At 38.6% G+C, this 18,344-nt stretch overlaps 1 protein-coding gene across 2 annotated transcripts in view; it reads right to left on the reverse strand.

Annotated features, from left to right (window-relative positions):
- RRAGC (Ras-related GTP binding C) overlaps positions 1–18,344 on the reverse strand; it is a 39,348-nt gene that overhangs the window by 20,269 nt on the left and 735 nt on the right. Inside the window, exons 2-6 of one of the 2 annotated variants that reach the window (XM_006867563.1) lie at positions 15,902–16,003; positions 14,572–14,771; positions 12,724–12,838; positions 10,639–10,781; positions 4,338–4,486 (exon numbers count right to left, since the gene is read on the reverse strand). In XM_006867563.1, coding sequence (XP_006867625.1) covers positions 4,338–4,486; positions 10,639–10,781; positions 12,724–12,838; positions 14,572–14,771; positions 15,902–16,003 — 709 coding nt within the window. Of the gene's footprint in view, positions 1–4,337; positions 4,487–10,638; positions 10,782–12,723; positions 12,839–14,571; positions 14,772–15,901; positions 16,106–18,344 lie in introns of both variants that reach the window. The other variant, XM_006867562.1, reaches the window with a different exon arrangement.

Consider the following 18,344-nt stretch of genomic DNA (forward strand, 5'->3'; position numbering starts at 1 on the left):
CATCAAAAAAAAGATGGAGACAGCCTAGATGTCCAGCAACAAAAGAATGGTTAAAATTTAGGTAAAATTTAGAAGAATGGTTAAAATTTAGGTAAAATGGAATACTGCATCACACTGAAGAATAATGATGAATCAGTGAAACATCTCACAACAGGGATGAACCTAGAGAACATTATGCTGAGTGAAACTAGTCAATCACAAAAGGACAAATACTGTTGATAACAATGTCATAAAAAGTAAAGACAAGGTTTTCTTAATAAAACAAACAATCTATGATGATTATGAAGGGTGGATGAGGGGGAAGAGAGAAAATTATTTATGGGCTAGAGGGTTTTTTGTTGTTGTTACATGCCATCGAGTCGGTACTGACTCATAGCGACCTTATGCACAGCAGAACGAAACACTGCCCGATCCTGGGCCAACCTCAGGTAGACACATGTTAATATGGATGACAGGACAAACAATATACAGCAAGAGGGTGGTTAGCCGAGGAAAGATGAAAGTAGTGGGAGACACAGCTAGAGTTAAAGTAAATAGAGGTAAATACTATTAGCTTGTTGGTACACGGAGGGGATTGTAATCACTGTAATGATGCAAAGTATATGATGTGCTGAATGGAAAAGTAATGACGTGCTCTGTACACCTTTACTCATTCACAAAAAAAAGTTAAAAAAAAAATTTTAAGTGACAATCATGGAAACATGAACACTGACAAGCTACAATAATTTTACAGTATTGTAAATTACACTCATTTTTGTCAAGCTTATTGATGGTGATGAAATTCTGGCGTGAACTGCTAGCTGCAAGGTCAGCAGTTCAAACCCACCAACCACTCCTTAGAAACTCTATTCAGGGCCACCATGAGTCAGAATTGACTCAACAGAAACACAATAACATGGTAATAGTATGATGTTTTCCAAAGAGCACTATCTTCTAGAAAAATCTACAGAAACTTTTAAAATAATTCAACAGAGAAAAAAGGATAGAGATGAACTAAATTTAAAATTGTTATGATTTTGACAATTATTCAATCTGGGTGATGAGTACAAAAGGGTTTATGACACAATTCCTCTTTACAGATAGATCATTCACAACAAAAATAGGTTAAAAAATAACCCAGTGGGGGGAGAACGGGGAGGGGACGCATGGAGAGGCACTGTGTTGAGCTCTCCACTTTGGTGTGTGTCTCAAAATTTCCACCATCAGTTTTAAAATATATATATTTAACCTTAGAATGAAAAAAAAAATTTTAAACTCCTAAAAATTAGTAAGAAAAATACAAAGGTATAGGAACAGGTAAATTACCAAAGAAACCTGAACAGTCATGGAAAGGTGCTCGTCCTAATGAGTAGTTAGAGAAGTAAGACTTAAAACCAAATGAGAGCACATTTCATATCTACCAGATAACATTAATTAACCAATATGACAACATCAGGCATTATCAAGAATAAGGAGCAACAAGAACTACATACAGTACTACTGTTAGGGGTGAAAATGATGAAGCCAGAAGTCTGGCAACGACTGTCTGAGAAAGTTGAAAACGTATATACTCTATAACCCATAAACTTCACTCCTAAATACATACTCTACAGAAATTCTCCACATGTGCAAAACAGATTGGGTCATGAACATTTACTGCAGAATTACTGTAATTTAACAAATAATTGAACTGTGTAGCAGCAAAAAAATAAGTTGTGGTACATTCAACCAATAAAATACTATGTTTAAGTGTTATGGAGTCGGTTCTAACTCACAGAAACCCTGTATAGGATTTCTGAGGAGCAACTTGTGGATTTGGACCATCAACCTTGTGGGTAACAGTGCTTATCCTATATCACCACACTAGAACTCCATAGAATACAATGTGGCAGTGAAAATGAATGAACTTGACCTACAATTATCAGTTTGGGACAAATCTCAAAAACAGTATTTCACAAGAGGAAACAATCAAGTTGCAGAAAACGACTTACACTTTGATAGCATTTATATAAAAATACACAATACTCTACACTGTTTAAGGATATACATGAAGTCAGAGACTAAATCATGAATGGGAAAAATAAACACACAATTCAGCATAGTGAGAAAGAAGGAATTTCCACTGAGAGAAATTCAGATGACATCAATTCTCTTTCTAGTTTTTTCTTTGTCCAAGCTCAAAGGTGAATACACATTTTTGTTTCATCTAAAATCGTTTATATATCCTACCCATTCCATTAGAAACACTGGCAGGAAAATGGGACTTGTTGCAGTAAGTAATAGAGAGCCTACTGTAGATCCCTGAGTAGTTCAATAATAAAAGGCACTCAATATATGCTTGCTGAATGCCTGAGGAGCATCAACCAGAAAGTTATTGCAACACCACAGATCTAGAGAGAGAGGAGGTTGACTTGGACTGGAGGCACCGACAGTGGAAATGAGAAGGAACTCAAGAAACAGTTCCAAGGAACAAATGCTAATGGTGAAAATTCAAGCTAAACAACACAGGAAAAGATTGGGAAAAGAGGATATCGACTCACCTCTGTGAAACTATCTCCAGAGGCCCCTTTCAGCAATAACAAGACGGCCTGACAAGACATGTAAGCTTGGGCAAACAAAAATGGCATCACTAGACATAAAAGTAAGCTAGCCAGGAGGGTCATGAAAGAGAGGGGGAAACAACGATCAGTTTTTGACACTACGAACAAGATGCGAACATATCATCCTAACGTCTCCAAACATGAGACTAGAACACACGCTCAAGTCAGAGCTGGAAATGTACATTTTAAAAACAGTCAAACAGAAAAGATGAACCAGAGTGATGGATTATTGGATGGGCTGACCAGGAAAATTAATAGAGCAGAAAGATTTGGCTGTGAGAAAAAGAAAAACAGAAGAGATGGCCAAAGAAACAGAAAATCCTGACAAGTACAGTTTTAGGGAAGTAAAGGAGAATGTCAACTATAAGAAAGGAGGAAGTGACAGGGTGATCCCCTTCCTTAAAGACTAAAGAAGTTACAGAGTGAGAACAGGCCACCAAATGAGGCAAGAAGGTAACTTGATAAACTTTCAAAAAAAAGTTTCAATGGATTGGTTCAGATGGAACCAAAATTACAGATGCTGAATAAATAATGAAAGCATCTGAAGATAAAAACAGTGGTCATCAAGTCAATATGCACATATGCAACCCCATATGTGCACAGTTTTCAAAGCTGCCCTTTTGAAAGCAGACAGGCGCATCTTCCATGGTGCTTCTGGGTGGGTTCAAACCAACAACCTTACAGTTAGTAGTGAAGCACCAAGGAATTGTGCCACCCAGAAATGTGTCTGCAGTAAGAAAGACCAATACTTAAAATACTTACTGATGAAGATCAAAGACCACAACCTTCAGTACGGGTTGCACCTCAATGTAAAGAAGACAAAAAGCATCACCACTGGACCAATAAATGGGAGTCCTGGTGCGGAGCGGTGGGATAAAGCACTGGACTGCAAGTTTGAACCTCAAGGACCAATAAACAACAAAATAAATAAGAGAAAGGACTAAAGTTGTCAAAGACTTCATTTTGCTTGCAGCCACAATCAATATTCACGGAATCAGCAGTCAAGAAAGCAAATGTATCAAATTAGGCAAATCTGCCGCACAAGACCTCTTTAAAGTGTTCAAGAGCAAAGATGTCAGTTTGAGGACTAAGGTGCACCTGACCCAAGCAATGGTGTATATTCAACAACCTCCTATGCATGTGAAAGTTGGACAGTGAATACAGAAAACTGAAGAAGAATTGACGCATTTGAGTTATGGTGTTAGAGGAGAGCACTAAAAGTACCATGGACTGCCAGAGAACAAACAAATCTGTGTTGGAAGAAGTACAGCCAGAATGCTCCTTAGAAGGGTGAGATCTCATCGCTCATACTTTGGACATATTATCAGGAGGGACCAGTTTTTGGAGAAGGACATCATGCTTGGTAAAGTAGAGGGTCAGCAAGATGAACTGGCACAGTGGCAGTAGCAATGGCCCCAAGTGTAGCAATGATTGTGAAGTTAGTGCAGGACCGGGCAGTGTTTCATTCTGTTGTTCACAAGGTGGCTATGAGTCAGTACCAACTTGATGGCATCTAACAAGAAGAAGAATAAAGGCCAAAAGAAAAACTTTGATATTTATAAGGAAAAAAAAAAAAGAAAGAAAGAAAAAATCTGGACTATACATGAAAAGGAAGAGGCAAAAGTAAAGTAGTCTGGATAGTTTTTATGTTTTGTTTTTTAAAGTAACCACTAGAGTGTTATTTTCTGTTGTGTTCAAAGACCTAAACAATTATGACAAGGAACTTTACATACAAATAACTTTTTAAAATGCCATTACCTTTTCGTTCAAAGCTTTCTTCCCTAAGAATGCAGACCAGTGCCAAAAATTTAGTGACTTCTTTTAAATAAAGGACAGTGGTATTATTCAGCTTGATAATTGCCATAGATTCTTTGTCATAAGCACTTCCACTTCCATCTTCCTTTAACCTATTTAAAAGAGAGTATTTTTCATTGTAAGCTTCCCAACAAAGCAGTTTGTTACATTGACCTTGAATCATAACAAGTCTGACTACCCAGTTCTCAGATGAAAAATATCAGCTTAAATACATTGTAACAGAAGTTGTCATTTACGTGCAGGGGTCCCAAACACAGAATAGCTCAGGGTGGTGGTGGTGGTGTACTGTTGAGTCAGTCCCTACTCACAGCGAACCTGTATAGGGTTTCCGAGGCTGTAAATCTTTATGGGAACAGAAAACTTCATCTTTCTTCAGTGTAGTGGCTGGTGGCTTCAAACTGCTGGCCTTGCAGTTAGGAGCCCAACATGAAACCCATTAAGCCAACAGGGCTCCTAATAGCTCAGGGAATCATATTAAAAACAACAACAACAATAACACACATTTCATTACATATTCTTTACTATTACAGATAATCAGGTATTTGGAGGAAAAACTGAAACCATATGGTGCTCTAAACCAAGGAAATTAAAACATTTTCAACAATTCCCAGGTGGGGCTACTAATCCTGTTAGATTATTATTTTGTAGGCCCAGCTGAAGTGTTTCCTTCAGGTCAGAGATCTCTAAATGAGTTTCAGCAAGGCAGAGTCTATGCAGGGACTTTTTTAAAGTTCATGGAAAATTTCAATGTTTTTTAAGTTCATTTTTCCACAAACTTTTTGAGCCTTCTCTTATAAACCAGATCACTCACACATTTTCTCAGAAGACACATTTTTGCTTCTTTACAAAAGCAGGAAAATTCTTAAACTACTTAAGAATAATCTCAGATACAGACCAGCAGGAACTATGCAGAAACCAATAGCTTTTAAAAGAGATTGGTTCTGAGAATCATTGCTGATGTAGTTTACTAAACGTCTAAAGATTATCTACTGATTACTAAGAATTAAGAGTTGTCAAAATTGCCTTTTAAATTCCCCTAAAATCTGTTGTCGTTGAGTCAATTCCAACTTACAGCAACCCTACAGGACAGAACAGAACTGCTCCATATTGTTTCCAGGGCTCTGGTAGCGTAGTGGCTATGAATCGGGCTGCGAACCTTAAGGTCAGCAGTACGAAACCACCAGCTGCTCCGCGGGAGAAAGATGAGGCTTTCTGCTCCCATAAAGATTTACAGCCTCGGAAACCCTGTACAGGGTCGCTATGGGTCGGAACCGACTCGACGGCACTTAACAACAACAACAACAATCCTTAAGGAAGAGTCCTGGTGTGGTGCTGTAGGATAAGCTCTGGACCGAAAGATTGGTTGAACCACAAGATCGGTGGTTCAAACCCACCAGCCACTCCTGGGAAACCCTATATAGGGTCAATATGAGTCGGAACCGACTTGACGCCACTTAACAATAACACTCTTTATGGAAGTAGATTGCCATATCTTTCTATAGTGGAGTGACTGGTGGTTTGAACTGCCAACCTTTTGGTTAGCAGCTGAGTGCTTAACCACTGTACCACCATGACTCCTTTTAAATTCTTCTACTTCCCATGGAGTTCTGGTGAGGTGTTATAGGATCACAACTGATCTTTGAACAACAAGGTCCACAGTTGGAACCCACCAGCTGCTCTGCAGGAGAAAAATGAGGCTTTCTGCTCCTGCAAAGATTTTTAAACTCTCAGAAACCCTACCCAGCGCTGCTACGATCAGAACTGACTAGGAAATACATGGCAGTGGGGGATGTGAGTAGCATTAATCTTTAGTAGTGGAACAATGGCTTTTTATTTTTCCTATTTCCAATTTTTCTATATTTTCCATTCTTTTGTTGTTGTTGTTGAAAGAAGGAAAAGGAGCTTATTTTTTAAACTATTATGAACCTTACAATTTAGCCTTCTCATACATTAGCTTGACCCGCTCAGTAACCCTGACAACAAGAACTATTACCATAGCCCCATTTCACTATTTTCCATCCTTGCTGGTACAAGTGAAAGCATAAACTAAATAAATATAAACAAGAAGACTAAGCCTATTTAAAGATGTAGAAACAACAGTTCAATAAAAGTCAAGTGACTTCCCAAAGCCAGGACTCAAACTGAGGGTTTTTAACTCAACTCATACAATATCCACTCATTCCTAGCTAGAATAATAAAGCATACAGTGTACTTGGGATGGCTGAGTGGCACGGAAGGAGGTGTCATTTGCTTGAAGCAGCTGAGAGAAAATGACTTCCTTGTGAGTGAAGAAGAGTGCTATGTGTTCTGACTATGCTAAATGCCCTAAGTAGCCCCTTGACTCTCCAAGCCAGTACTCATAACCAACAACTGGAAAGCCACTAACGTGGAATCAGCATCTGACGCTGACTTATACACAAACCTAAGAAAGAAATATCAAAAGTGCATTCTAACAAAGTTTGAAGATTATACGACTCAATTTAACTGTAAGAAATAAATTAAGAGTGAAAACATGCTAATGACCTGAAAATGTTTACTCAGGACATCTTTAAAGTACAGCATTTTCTATGCTCAGCTGTTTTAGTAATTTTCAAGAGTATAAGGAAGAAACCAAATCCACTGTCATCGAGTCAATTCTGACTCACAGCGACAGTACACAACTGAGTCGAACTGCTCCTTAAGGTTTCTGAGACTATAAATCCTTACTAGCATAGACAGTCTCATCTTTCTCCCCGAGTGTTTGGTGGGTTTGAACCGCTAACCCACTGTGCCATCAGGCCTGCCCAAATATGCCTAGGCAGAGGGAGGAAAGTCACAACCAAGAAAAGCATGCTTAGTGGCAGCATACGCTAATAATGGCTGCCACCAGAGCAAAATGTTATAGAATGAATAAAAAACAAAATAATCTGGTAAGTCCTGAAACTATAAACTGAACACACAGCATACCAACAACAGCTTTCTCTTTCTGGGTCCCTGCAGCATTCCACATTCACTTTCACCTTGTGTACCAGGACACATGGAATGCAGCAGGCTTCACATTGATCCTCATACAAATCCCTACTGACATAGTCTGCAAATAAAAAAGGGCCTAAAAGACGAAAACTGTCCTAAGTGAAAAAGAAGTAGTAGAAAAACTAAAGGAACCCTTATTGCTCAATTTGCAGCCAAACAATTGTTGCTGTTTTAAGTGCTATCCAGTCAGTTCCAACTCATAGCAATGCTGTATACAGCTTCCAAGTAATGTCTGATGAGTTAGAACTGGTGACCGTGTGGTTAGAAGTCCACTGCTTATTCTACAGCACCACACCAGCCAAACAATGACCTGGTCTATAAGAGGAACAATAACATTAGGCAGGTATGCACACTTTAGAACAATCAATGATTTAAGATTGAAAGGGCAGCATTAGCAAAAGGACAAAGTTGAGAAGGAGTAGGAAAAGAAGGAAAAATGAAAACAGAAAACACAGGGAGGCTGTGAGATGTATGATGTTATATTGTGGGGACTACAATCAATGAGATGAAACAACAAATGTGTATGAACTGTTCATGAAAAGCTGCTCTACTCTTTTTCACCCAATTCACAATAAAAAGTTTTGTTTTGTTTTTTTTAAGCCTATTAATGATACTATGTTGTTGTTGAATGCCATCCAGTCGGTTCTGACCCATAGTGACCCTGTGTAGGGTTTCCGAGGAGCAGCTGGTGAGTTGGAACTGCCAACCTTGCAGTTCAAACCAACTTAGAATACTAATACTTGCAAAGTGAGTTTTACAGGGTCTGAAAGCTACTCTATGTATTAGATTGTTGCTGTTATTGTTAGGTGCCATCGAGTCGGTACCGACTCATAGCGACCCTATGTACAACAGAATGAAACACTGCCCAGTCCTGGGCCAACCTCACAATTGTTGCCACGCTTGACCCTTTGACAATCCATCTCTCTGGGGGTCTTCCTCTTTTTCTCTGTCCCTCCACCTTACCAAACATAATATCCTTCTCCAGCAACTGGTCCCTCCTGACACTATGTCCAAAATATAAGAGACAAAGTTTGGCCATCTTGGCCTCCAAGGAGCACTCAGGCTGCACTTCTTCCAACACAGCTCTGTTGGTTCTTTTGGCAGCCCATGGCACTTTCAATATTCTTCTCCAACACCGTAACTCAAAAGCATTAATTCTTCTACAGTCTTCCTTATTCACTGTCCAGCTTTTGCATGCATATGAGGTTACTGAAAATACCATGGCTCAGGTCAGACACACCTTAGTCCTCCCTCAAGCTGACATCTTTGCTCTTCAACACTTTAAAAAGGTCTCGTGCAGCAGAATTGCCTAATGCAGTACATAAAGACCAAAGACCAGAAGTGTTGTGGGATGACATCAAGAACATCATACATGAAAAAAGCAAAGAGTCATTAAGAAGACAAGAAAGAAGGAAAAGATCAAAATGGATGTCAGAAGAGACACTGAAACTTGCTCTCCAGCACAGAGACGCTAAAGTAAATGGAAGAAATGAGGAGGTCCAAGAGCTGAACAGAAAATTTCAACATCAGCTCGAGAAGATAAAGTCAAATATTACAACAAAATGTGCAAAGATCTGGAGTCAGAAAACCAAAAAGGAAGAACAAGCTCAGCATTTCTCAAACTGGAGGAACTGAAGAAAAAAATTCAAGCCTCGACTTTCGTTATCGAAAGATTCTCTGGGCATGTATTGGATTAGAACTATTGAAATGATATGTGACTGTTGTTGTTAGCTGCCGTCTAAAAGATTCCAACTCATAGTGACCTGATGCACAACAGAAAGACACACTGCCCGGTACTGAGCCATCCCGATAATTGCTGTTGTTTGAGACCATTGCTGCTGCTCTATGTCAACCAGTCTCACTGGGGGTCTTCCTCTTGTCTGCTAAACCTCCACCTTAGCAAACACGATGTCTTTACTACCCAGTATTATAAGGGTCAAGTAAGAGGCAACTTAACACACCAATGTGCTTGCACAGACCATGTTAAGATAAGTGAGATCATGGGCACTTTTTCTTTCCTTTTCATAATGTACTTTATAATGCATTTCACAATGTAAGAAAATGAAAAAAAAGTTTAGAACTAAGTTGGATCTTAGTTATAAAAGAAGTTTGTGAGATTTTTGCAGTTTTTTTTTGTTGTTTTTTTTGAAAAAGGTACAAATGTTCTCCTCATCCATTTTGTAGAATTAGGAATGGGGAACATGAAATTTTACTGAATTACATGAAATTAAAATTACTTCTTATTTTCATTATAGAAAAATTAAACTGACAAGAAGCATATAATCACTGAAGTGAATAGACAGAAACTGGAGACAGGAATAGATCGGCATGTATTCTCCAACTCAGAGACAGCTAGGCAAAGACGCTGAGAAATCTGGCAGAGACCAGAGACAAGATGGGTAGGGACAGAGAGATGAAAGAGAAGTGCAGACTAGGCAGAGCCAACGGAGGAACAGCAGCGGAAACAGGTATTAAAGAGCAAAAGTAATGTCAGTGTCAGAAAGCACCTTGGGAATCCTAACGTTAATGTATTATTAGGGGAATCAAAGCTATTAAGTTCTCCAAAGTGCTGACTCATTCACTGAGTTATTTTAAAGAATCACTTGTTTGCTGGTGTATATGAATTTCTGTGTTGCATTTCAAGGACTTACAGAATGAAGAGTTTACATTTGAGTTTATTTTTGAACTTTAGTTATATGGATCAAATTTTCAACCTGGTTCTTTGCTCTATGAAAGAATAAGGATTCCTCCTTCTACAAAATCTGAAGATTATATTAGAAATCAGCACAAATTATATAGACCGTTTTAATGAACTAGTTTTTTGTTTTATCTAACTACATTTAGAAGGCACAGTGTAAGCCTCCCACCCCCAAAGAATGGGGAAAGGAACTTTCAGTGATACTTTTTAACTGCTCTAATCAATTCTCTCTAGAGGTACATCCACCTAAGGAGTCCTGGTGTGGCACTGTGGGTTAATGCACCAGACCGCAAAGCCATTTGTACTGCAAGGTCGGTGGTTCAAGCTTACCAGCTGCTCCTCAGAAACCCTATACAGGGTCGCTATGGGTAGGAATCAACTCAATGGCACACAACTACAACAACAAGGAAAAATTATGCTCCAAGTTGAAGAATTATGTTGAGAAAAATTCCACTTTACACAGCACTTGCCCCCAAGTTCAGTTTAGAGTTTTCTACTTGTCTGAGAGCTGGCAGAAATATGTATACGACTCACCCATATATACAAGACACGTCAATTACAACATCAATCATGTCGCAGCAAAGCTCATAGGACTGCATGTCCACCGGGGAACTGTCGGTTGCAATGTAGATTTTGCTGACAACATCAAAAAGAAAAGCTTTTTCGATACCTGAATTCTTGGAAAAACAAAATTGGGGAGGTGTTCAGTTTTTTTTAAAAATCATAACTTGCAAATTCTCATAGATCTTGGATCACTGAAAAACATTCAAGGTCATTTTCAGTTGCATAAATCCAGTATCAAGAAAGGAGTGGTACTTGGTTGAGGCATTGCTATTACCCCAAAGAATGAAAGTGAAATGATCTCTTTGCTCTGATTTACTGACATAACTGTACCACTCAAATTTATTTTTCCTCCTAGTTATTTTTTAATCTTATTTTGTTGGTACATGCGTCATTTGGTGACGCTGATTTAGTAAAACCATTCTCATCCTCGAGTTGTTCCTACCTCAGTAACATAAACGTACAGCCCCCTAATGTTCCAACGTAAAGTTTCAAGTTGTCAATCTGAGTCCACACAGATAGTCCCTGAAATGCTCAAGGCAGACCTTTCTTGACTAACTAGTTCAGCTAACCTACAGTTTGGTTTTAAGAAGACTTCAGGGGATACCTGTGGTTTAGGGTTTAAAGATTAATTCAGAGGAATAGTTTCAGGGGTTCACCCAATCTTTATGGTTCCAAGAAGCCTGGAATCTATGAGAATTTGAAATTCTGTTCTGCATTCCCCGCCCCTGGCCCCACCCCCAGATCAGGAGTCTATTAAAGAATCTTGGATCAAAATGTTCAGTAATGGTAGCCAGGCACTATACAGTTCTTCTGGTCTCATGATGAAGTTTTTCATTGAGGCAATTAACCACACATTTCAGATCCTCCTTCTCTTCCTGACCCCTTCTTCCTCTGTTGATTCAGGTGAATCGAGACCAATTACTGTACCTTGGGTGACCACTTGCAAGCTTAAAAGCATTAAACATGTTATTAGGCCAATTATCTGGGATGTCCATGTAATCATGACCCTAAACTTCCAAACTAAGGAACCAAATCCCATAAACATATCTGGTTGTTACATAAACAGCCTCAAACCGCTTCAGCAACATCTTTAGTCATTGTAAATGTACCTATCACACAACTTTGCAATTCACCTTTTTACAGATGTATAACTTTATCAGTAACAATTACAACAACTGGCTGTGTAACCCTATCCATAATCAATGCATTATTTCTGTCACTGTTTACTACCACTCCCACCCCTGGTCACCACTAACAAATTTTATTCTCTAGACATTTATCTTATCTTTCATATAAGTAAGGGCATTTCTTTATTCTATCCCAATGAATTAATTGGAATAATTATCCTTATCTAATTATTCCAATCAGACCCCACCAAAATTTTTTAAATTTTAGCAAAACAAAAGAGTTATGGCTTGATATCAATATCTAGCATAATCTAGCATTGAGTCCTGTTTTCAAAGCAATGTTTAGATAACCAAGTAGCCACACTTTAAGTGGATTACAGAAATATCCTTTTACATTAAGCTGAATACTCAAAACAAAAATGTAAATCTGATACAAGATTACATTTCGCTAAGAAAGGAAATGATCCATTTTTAAAAGTGATCTCCAATAAGACAGAGATTGGTGGTGGTGGTGTGCCATGGAGTCGGTTCCAACTCATAGCAACCCTGCATAGGGCTTCCAAGGCTGTAAATCTTTACGAGAGCAGAAAGCCTCATCTTTCTCCAGCAGAACTGCTGGTAGTTTTGAACTGCTGACCTTGAAGTTAGCAGCCCAACTCATAACCACTTTGCTACCAGAGCTCCTTAAACAGAGTCAAATTCCCAAAACCCAGTTACTACTCTTCCTTTAGGAAGCACAGCATGAAGATGTTTCCTAACTTAAGGAAGCATGAGAACATTTGTCATCAGTGAATTTTAAGATCAAAAGGGTGAGTTCTAAGGAAAGAATTCAGAAAATAATTCTATGCATTTTTTGAGAACCTGACAGCACCGATATAGTCAATGGAAATGGAATCAGAAACAATAACGTATTAAATAGCTCACTTACTGATATAAAGATATTTAATAGGTTTTCCAAGGTCGGCAGTTGTGGAATGAGTTTCTGTACCACCTTACTAAAGGCTTCAAATATTGAATGGTCATAGATACTAGTCAAATAAAAGCTGAAAAACACAATACAGTTTATTTGAAAAATACCTTAAATCAACAATAACTATATTACATAAAATTTTAAGTTTCATAACACTTCATTTCAGTTAAGTTCAAATAAAGCCTGTTTCTTTGGTCCACCATCCCCCATCATTCAAGATGATAAATACGGTTTGCCACCCAGCCTGTGGCTATCCATCCCCCTTTACTGTATTTCAACTGAGGGCAACTGAGGTTTTCCCCCAGAAACTTGCATATTTACCTAAGTCTTTGCAAAAGGATCAGAAAAGCTTGGTTTCTCAAGTGCATAACTGAACAGAGGCCAAAAATGAAAACTGAGAGAGGCCAAAAATAAAAACCAAGAGAATGCTCACTCAGAGGATATATGTGATGTTTATTATATAAAAATATAGTTTAAGCCTCTACTAAAATGGCACCTCCTCAGAAAGTTCTTTCCTGACAACCCCTCTAAAACAGTCTACCTTCCCATTAAATTTTTTATAGCACTGTTAATTTATAATCGCACCACTATACATTTATATCGTATAACTATATAATTATATATTCAATTTAAAATTTTCAATACCCACTGTATATTCATTTACAACTGCTTTTCCTATGTCTCCCTCATTAGAATGTAAGCTCCATGAGGGCAGAGTCTCCATCAGTGTTACGCAGAGCTGTAAGCCCACTGCCTTGAGTACTGCTAAATAAATTTTTAAGAAAATAGATGCTTAGACTGTATGCAAGTAACACATTAAGGGAGCTAGGAATGGAACAGGAATCTGGATGCCTAAAAGACTGTGCAGTGAAGATGTAAAATACGTACATTTAATAAAACACATACTTAAGAGAGCAAGACTTCTACTATCACTTCTACCATTTAAATAGCTTGGCCTATTCTACCTGCCTTCTCACACAATAAGTGTATCCTTCACTATATATACTACATAGCTGTATCCTTTATACATTGATGTGTACATATTACAAACTCAGAGGCACGGTAGTGTATATATATACACCACACTTTAGAAGCAATTTTAAGATCATTTCAAGGAGCCAATTTAAGAATCTAGCCCACCATGCAAGATGGGACTCGACTCTAGATGTTAAAAGCACTGAAATAGGTGAGACCAAGATGACTACACACACAGAGGTAAAAAGGAAAAAGGAATCTTTTTAGAGTGTGCTTAAGAAGCCCTGGTGGCGCTGTGGGTTACGCATTTGGCCACTAACTGTAAGGCTGGTGTTTCAAACCTACCAGCTACTTCGCAGAAGAAAGAGGAGGCTGTCTGCTCACATCAAGATTTACTGGCTGGAAAACCCTATCTAGAAATCAACCAGATAGCAGTAGGTTTAGTTTGGGTTTGGTTTAGGTACCAAGGTTAGCAGAGTAAGAGGGGCCTGCAGGACCCATGAGGCATGGCTGTGGATGGAGGCAGGGAGAACTCACAGTCTTTAGGTGCATGGGTCATTTGAGGAAGCTGAGTTTCTAGACTGGAAATTGAATGCTAGAACATCATAAAGACTTGATACAAAGCACTACTGAGGTTAACAACGTAGAGAGGTTGGTAGGGAGCTAGGGAGAAGAATGGTGTGCACTACCAAGATGGGAAAGACACACAGATACGGGGTAAAAGGACAGGGGGATCCCTATAAATATCAGGGAACAACGTCAATAATGACAGAGATGGTACTACAGTTACACATTTTTCAGGGCTCTTGTATCAAACACACAGGTTGTTACCTAAGATGGAGTTTTTCTAGCCCAGCATCTGCAAGGTCATCATTGGCCCTTTGATGAATGTCCCTCTGTGTTTCTATTTTGTGATCATCAGACAGACCATCAACTTTGTGAATAAAAACCTCAAAATTCATGTCTGGGTTAACTTTGTAGGCTTTAGAAACAGTAATGTGAAGTCTTGTTAAAGCCTCCATGTAGTCATCCTGTAAGTCAGAACAAAATTGTTTTTAAAAAGATATCTTACAAAAGTCAAGTAGTGAGCTAAGTAAGCCTCAAACCACCTCTTTTCCCCAACCACAGAAAATACATACCGTAATTATACACAAGTAGTCAAACATTCTAATACATTCGCTTATGCCACTTAATAGCTCAATTTCTCCAAAAAAAATAATAAAAATCAATTACCAAGTTAATGTTTATAATTCTTAATACTGATAATATAAAAAGAAAATGGGTATTTCTTCACAACAGAATTTTTCCCAAGTAACCCCAGCTCTGCCATTTATTAGGTATATGACTTTAAGCAAAGTTGTTGTGGTCTGTTTACTCATCTGTAAAACTGGAATTACAGTACCAACCTCACAGTATTGTGGTCAAATTACATTACACCATATATGTGAAAGGACCATTATAGAACCTGACACTCAGAAGGCATTCCTAACTAATGTTTACGTTTAAACTTAAGGACAGGGGCCCTGTCCCATTCAACCGGGTGTCTATCACTGCAAGGCCTCCAATAAATGCTTGTTGGGCTAAACATATTTTGGACAATTAAAAAACTCGTATCTGGAAGCACAGTGGCTCTACAGGGTAAGCACTAGACTGTGAATCACACAAGGTCAGTGGTTCAAGACCACCAGCTTCTCCATGGAAGAAAGATGAGGCTTTCTGCTTCCACAAAGATTTACAGCCTCGGAAACCCTATACAATCGGAACCAACTCAATGGTACTTGACAAGATTTAGTATTTACTGACTCAGTCCTTATACATCCTTATTTCATGGGCACTGATGGGATCTTTTCAATGAGTGGTATCACCATTGTATGTTAATAATGTTCAACAGTATCTACTATTTGCCAATAAAACTGAGAAGCCAATATTAGCTGCTCATTAAAGGACTTTAGGAGGTAAGCCACATCTCCTAATCATCTGATATTTGGTCCTTACACAATGGGATGCCTGCTCCCAGAGCGCTTCTGCAATTACACTGCTAGGGAATCTATAGGTATAAAAGTTAGTTTCAAAAAGCACATGATACAGAGTATAAGCATTTCCCTTTGTTTCTACATCTTTTGCCACCAAGGAAGAAGTAAGCATCAATATTCCTAACTACCTGTGCATCAATGACATAAATCAATGCTCCTGTTCCCCTGAAGATCATCTCATAATCAAAGGTTGGGTCAAAAAAGTCCATTTGCCCAGGGAAATCCCATATCTGGAAATTCACAAAGGAGCTATTGGAGATGTCATCTTTATAAATCTTGTTGGTACTTTCCAAAAAGAGGGTTTCATTGGGTGACATTTTATGAAACACCACCTGTTAAGAGAAAAAAATACAGAACTTTATTATTTTCCTAAACTTTAGCATTTAAAGTTTAAAACTTTACCCTTAACAATTTGAAGAATTTGGTCCTATAGCAAAATATTTAAAGGAGACAGAAATGTTAATAGTGTATCCATCGGTACTCTCACCATCCTTTTGCCTAATTGTGACAAAAAAGAACACCATCAAATTATCTTCCATTAAATTAATTTGGAGCTGAAAGTTTTTTGGAGTTTTCTCTGTACCATATATAGTATCTCTCACCTCCATTGTTTGGTTTTTTTTCCCCATTAAATTCATTCTGTCAAATTTGGTTTAAGATGACAAAAGCTCTATAGCTACAGAGTTTAAGAACTTTTATCATACAAAAATTACTCAAAAATTAAACTGTAATCCATCCTCACTGACTGTGGAAGAAATAGAATAAGGGCAGTAACTATAATACTAAGTTGTTGTTAAGTATCATGAATTTGGTTCTGACTCATAGCAACCCTGTATAGGGTTTTCTAAGAGCAGCTAGTGGGCTTGAACCACCAACCTTGTGGTTAGCAGTCCAGATAGCACAAGTAGAAAGTGATAAATGTCAAGGGGCAGGGCGAGGGGTATTATGGTTGTTGGCAGAGAAAAGTCAGTGTCCATAAGAATAGTACAAATAATTTTTAAGAATCACAATAATCTATAGTATAAGCACTTGACTACTACCCACCAGCCACTTCTTGGAAACCTTATATAGGGCCACTATGAGTCCTGGTGTGGTGCTGTGGGTTAATGAATGTGTCAGACTGCAAAGTCGTTTGAACTGCAAGGTCGGCAGTTCAAGCTCACCAGCTGCTCCTTGGAAACCCTATACAGGGTCGCTATGGGTCGGAATCAACTCAATGGCACTTGACAACAACAACGATTCAGAACCAACTCAAAGGCACTTAACAACAACATTAAAATAATTTCCTTTTGCTGTCTGTTTGTATCTGGAAAAGAAAAACAGATAGTTAACTCCCAAATTTTAGTTAGTAACATTGAGAGGAACTAAAAATCAGTTTCTTAAAATCTACTGAGTCTTTAACTATACTAATTTTACAACCGGGTCTATGTACAATGGAGGTGGCTGACGAAAGTCAAACTTGCCTCTATTCTCCCCTTAGTCAAATGTGTATGGAGGACTGGTGTGGCGTTGAAAGATAAGCACTGGACTGCTAACCCTATAATGAGCTACCATGAATCGAAATCAACTCCATGGCACTTAACAAGATGTATATGGAGTCTGGTGTGCCGCTGTAGGATAAGCACTAGACTGCTAACCACATGGCAGGGAATTCAATCTTACCAGCCACTCCTCAGACCTTATACAGGGTCGCTAAGGGTCACAACAGTCATATAACAACAACAAAAATGTGTACTTTTTTAAAAAAGTTTTTTTAAAAAACTTTTTATTGTGAATTGAGTAAAGGTTTACAGACAAGATCATCAGTTTTACATTCAACAAATCATACACTTAGTTTCATCTCAATGATTGCAATCCCCTCCCTTTAACAACAGTTATCCCACTTCCTCCCAGTGGTTCCTACTTCCATTCCACCCTCCTTCCCATCCCTTCTCAACTGTGTCCTTAGGGAAATGCTGCCCTTTTGATTTTGAATGATTGACCATCCCATGGTGACAATATCACACTAGTGTTGTTGTCCCCACTATATACCTATCTACTTCTTGGCTGAAAATTGGGCCACAGGGTGAGTTCCTTTCCAGACCTGAAGGGTGGTCGACCGCCAAAGTCTTCGTTCCTCCAGTTTCTTTTTAATCAGTAATCCCGATCTCTTTCTTTTTAAAATAATTTTGAGTTTTGTTCCACATTTCTCCCACTCTATCCAGGACCGTCTAATGTGATCCCTTTCCCAGCCTTTCTGACCTCCATTCTTTCTTCACAGACCCAGGTGAAAACAAATGGACTGACGTAGGTATGCAAAACATTCTCAAAGTCTCAAAGATTTTGTGACCAACACACAATGGCAATAACCAGTAAGTAGTTACATTCTTCCGGACACAAGCATGACCATCGGTATAATAACCCCTTCCCAATAAAGTGACAGTGAGGTCTCCTTCACACTAGCAGCAGACCAAGCACTAATCTGGCTATGACTTAGTCACAACTCTTCCTGACGCCGCTCCAGGGGGCTCAGCTGGGAATCCTTGAAACCCAGGTCACCTAAGAGAGAGGACCTGATAAAACGGGGTAGGG

Source organism: Chrysochloris asiatica, unplaced genomic scaffold, assembly GCF_000296735.1.
Source record: "Chrysochloris asiatica unplaced genomic scaffold, ChrAsi1.0 scaffold00106, whole genome shotgun sequence".
Classification (NCBI taxonomy): Eukaryota; Metazoa; Chordata; class Mammalia; order Afrosoricida; family Chrysochloridae; genus Chrysochloris; species Chrysochloris asiatica.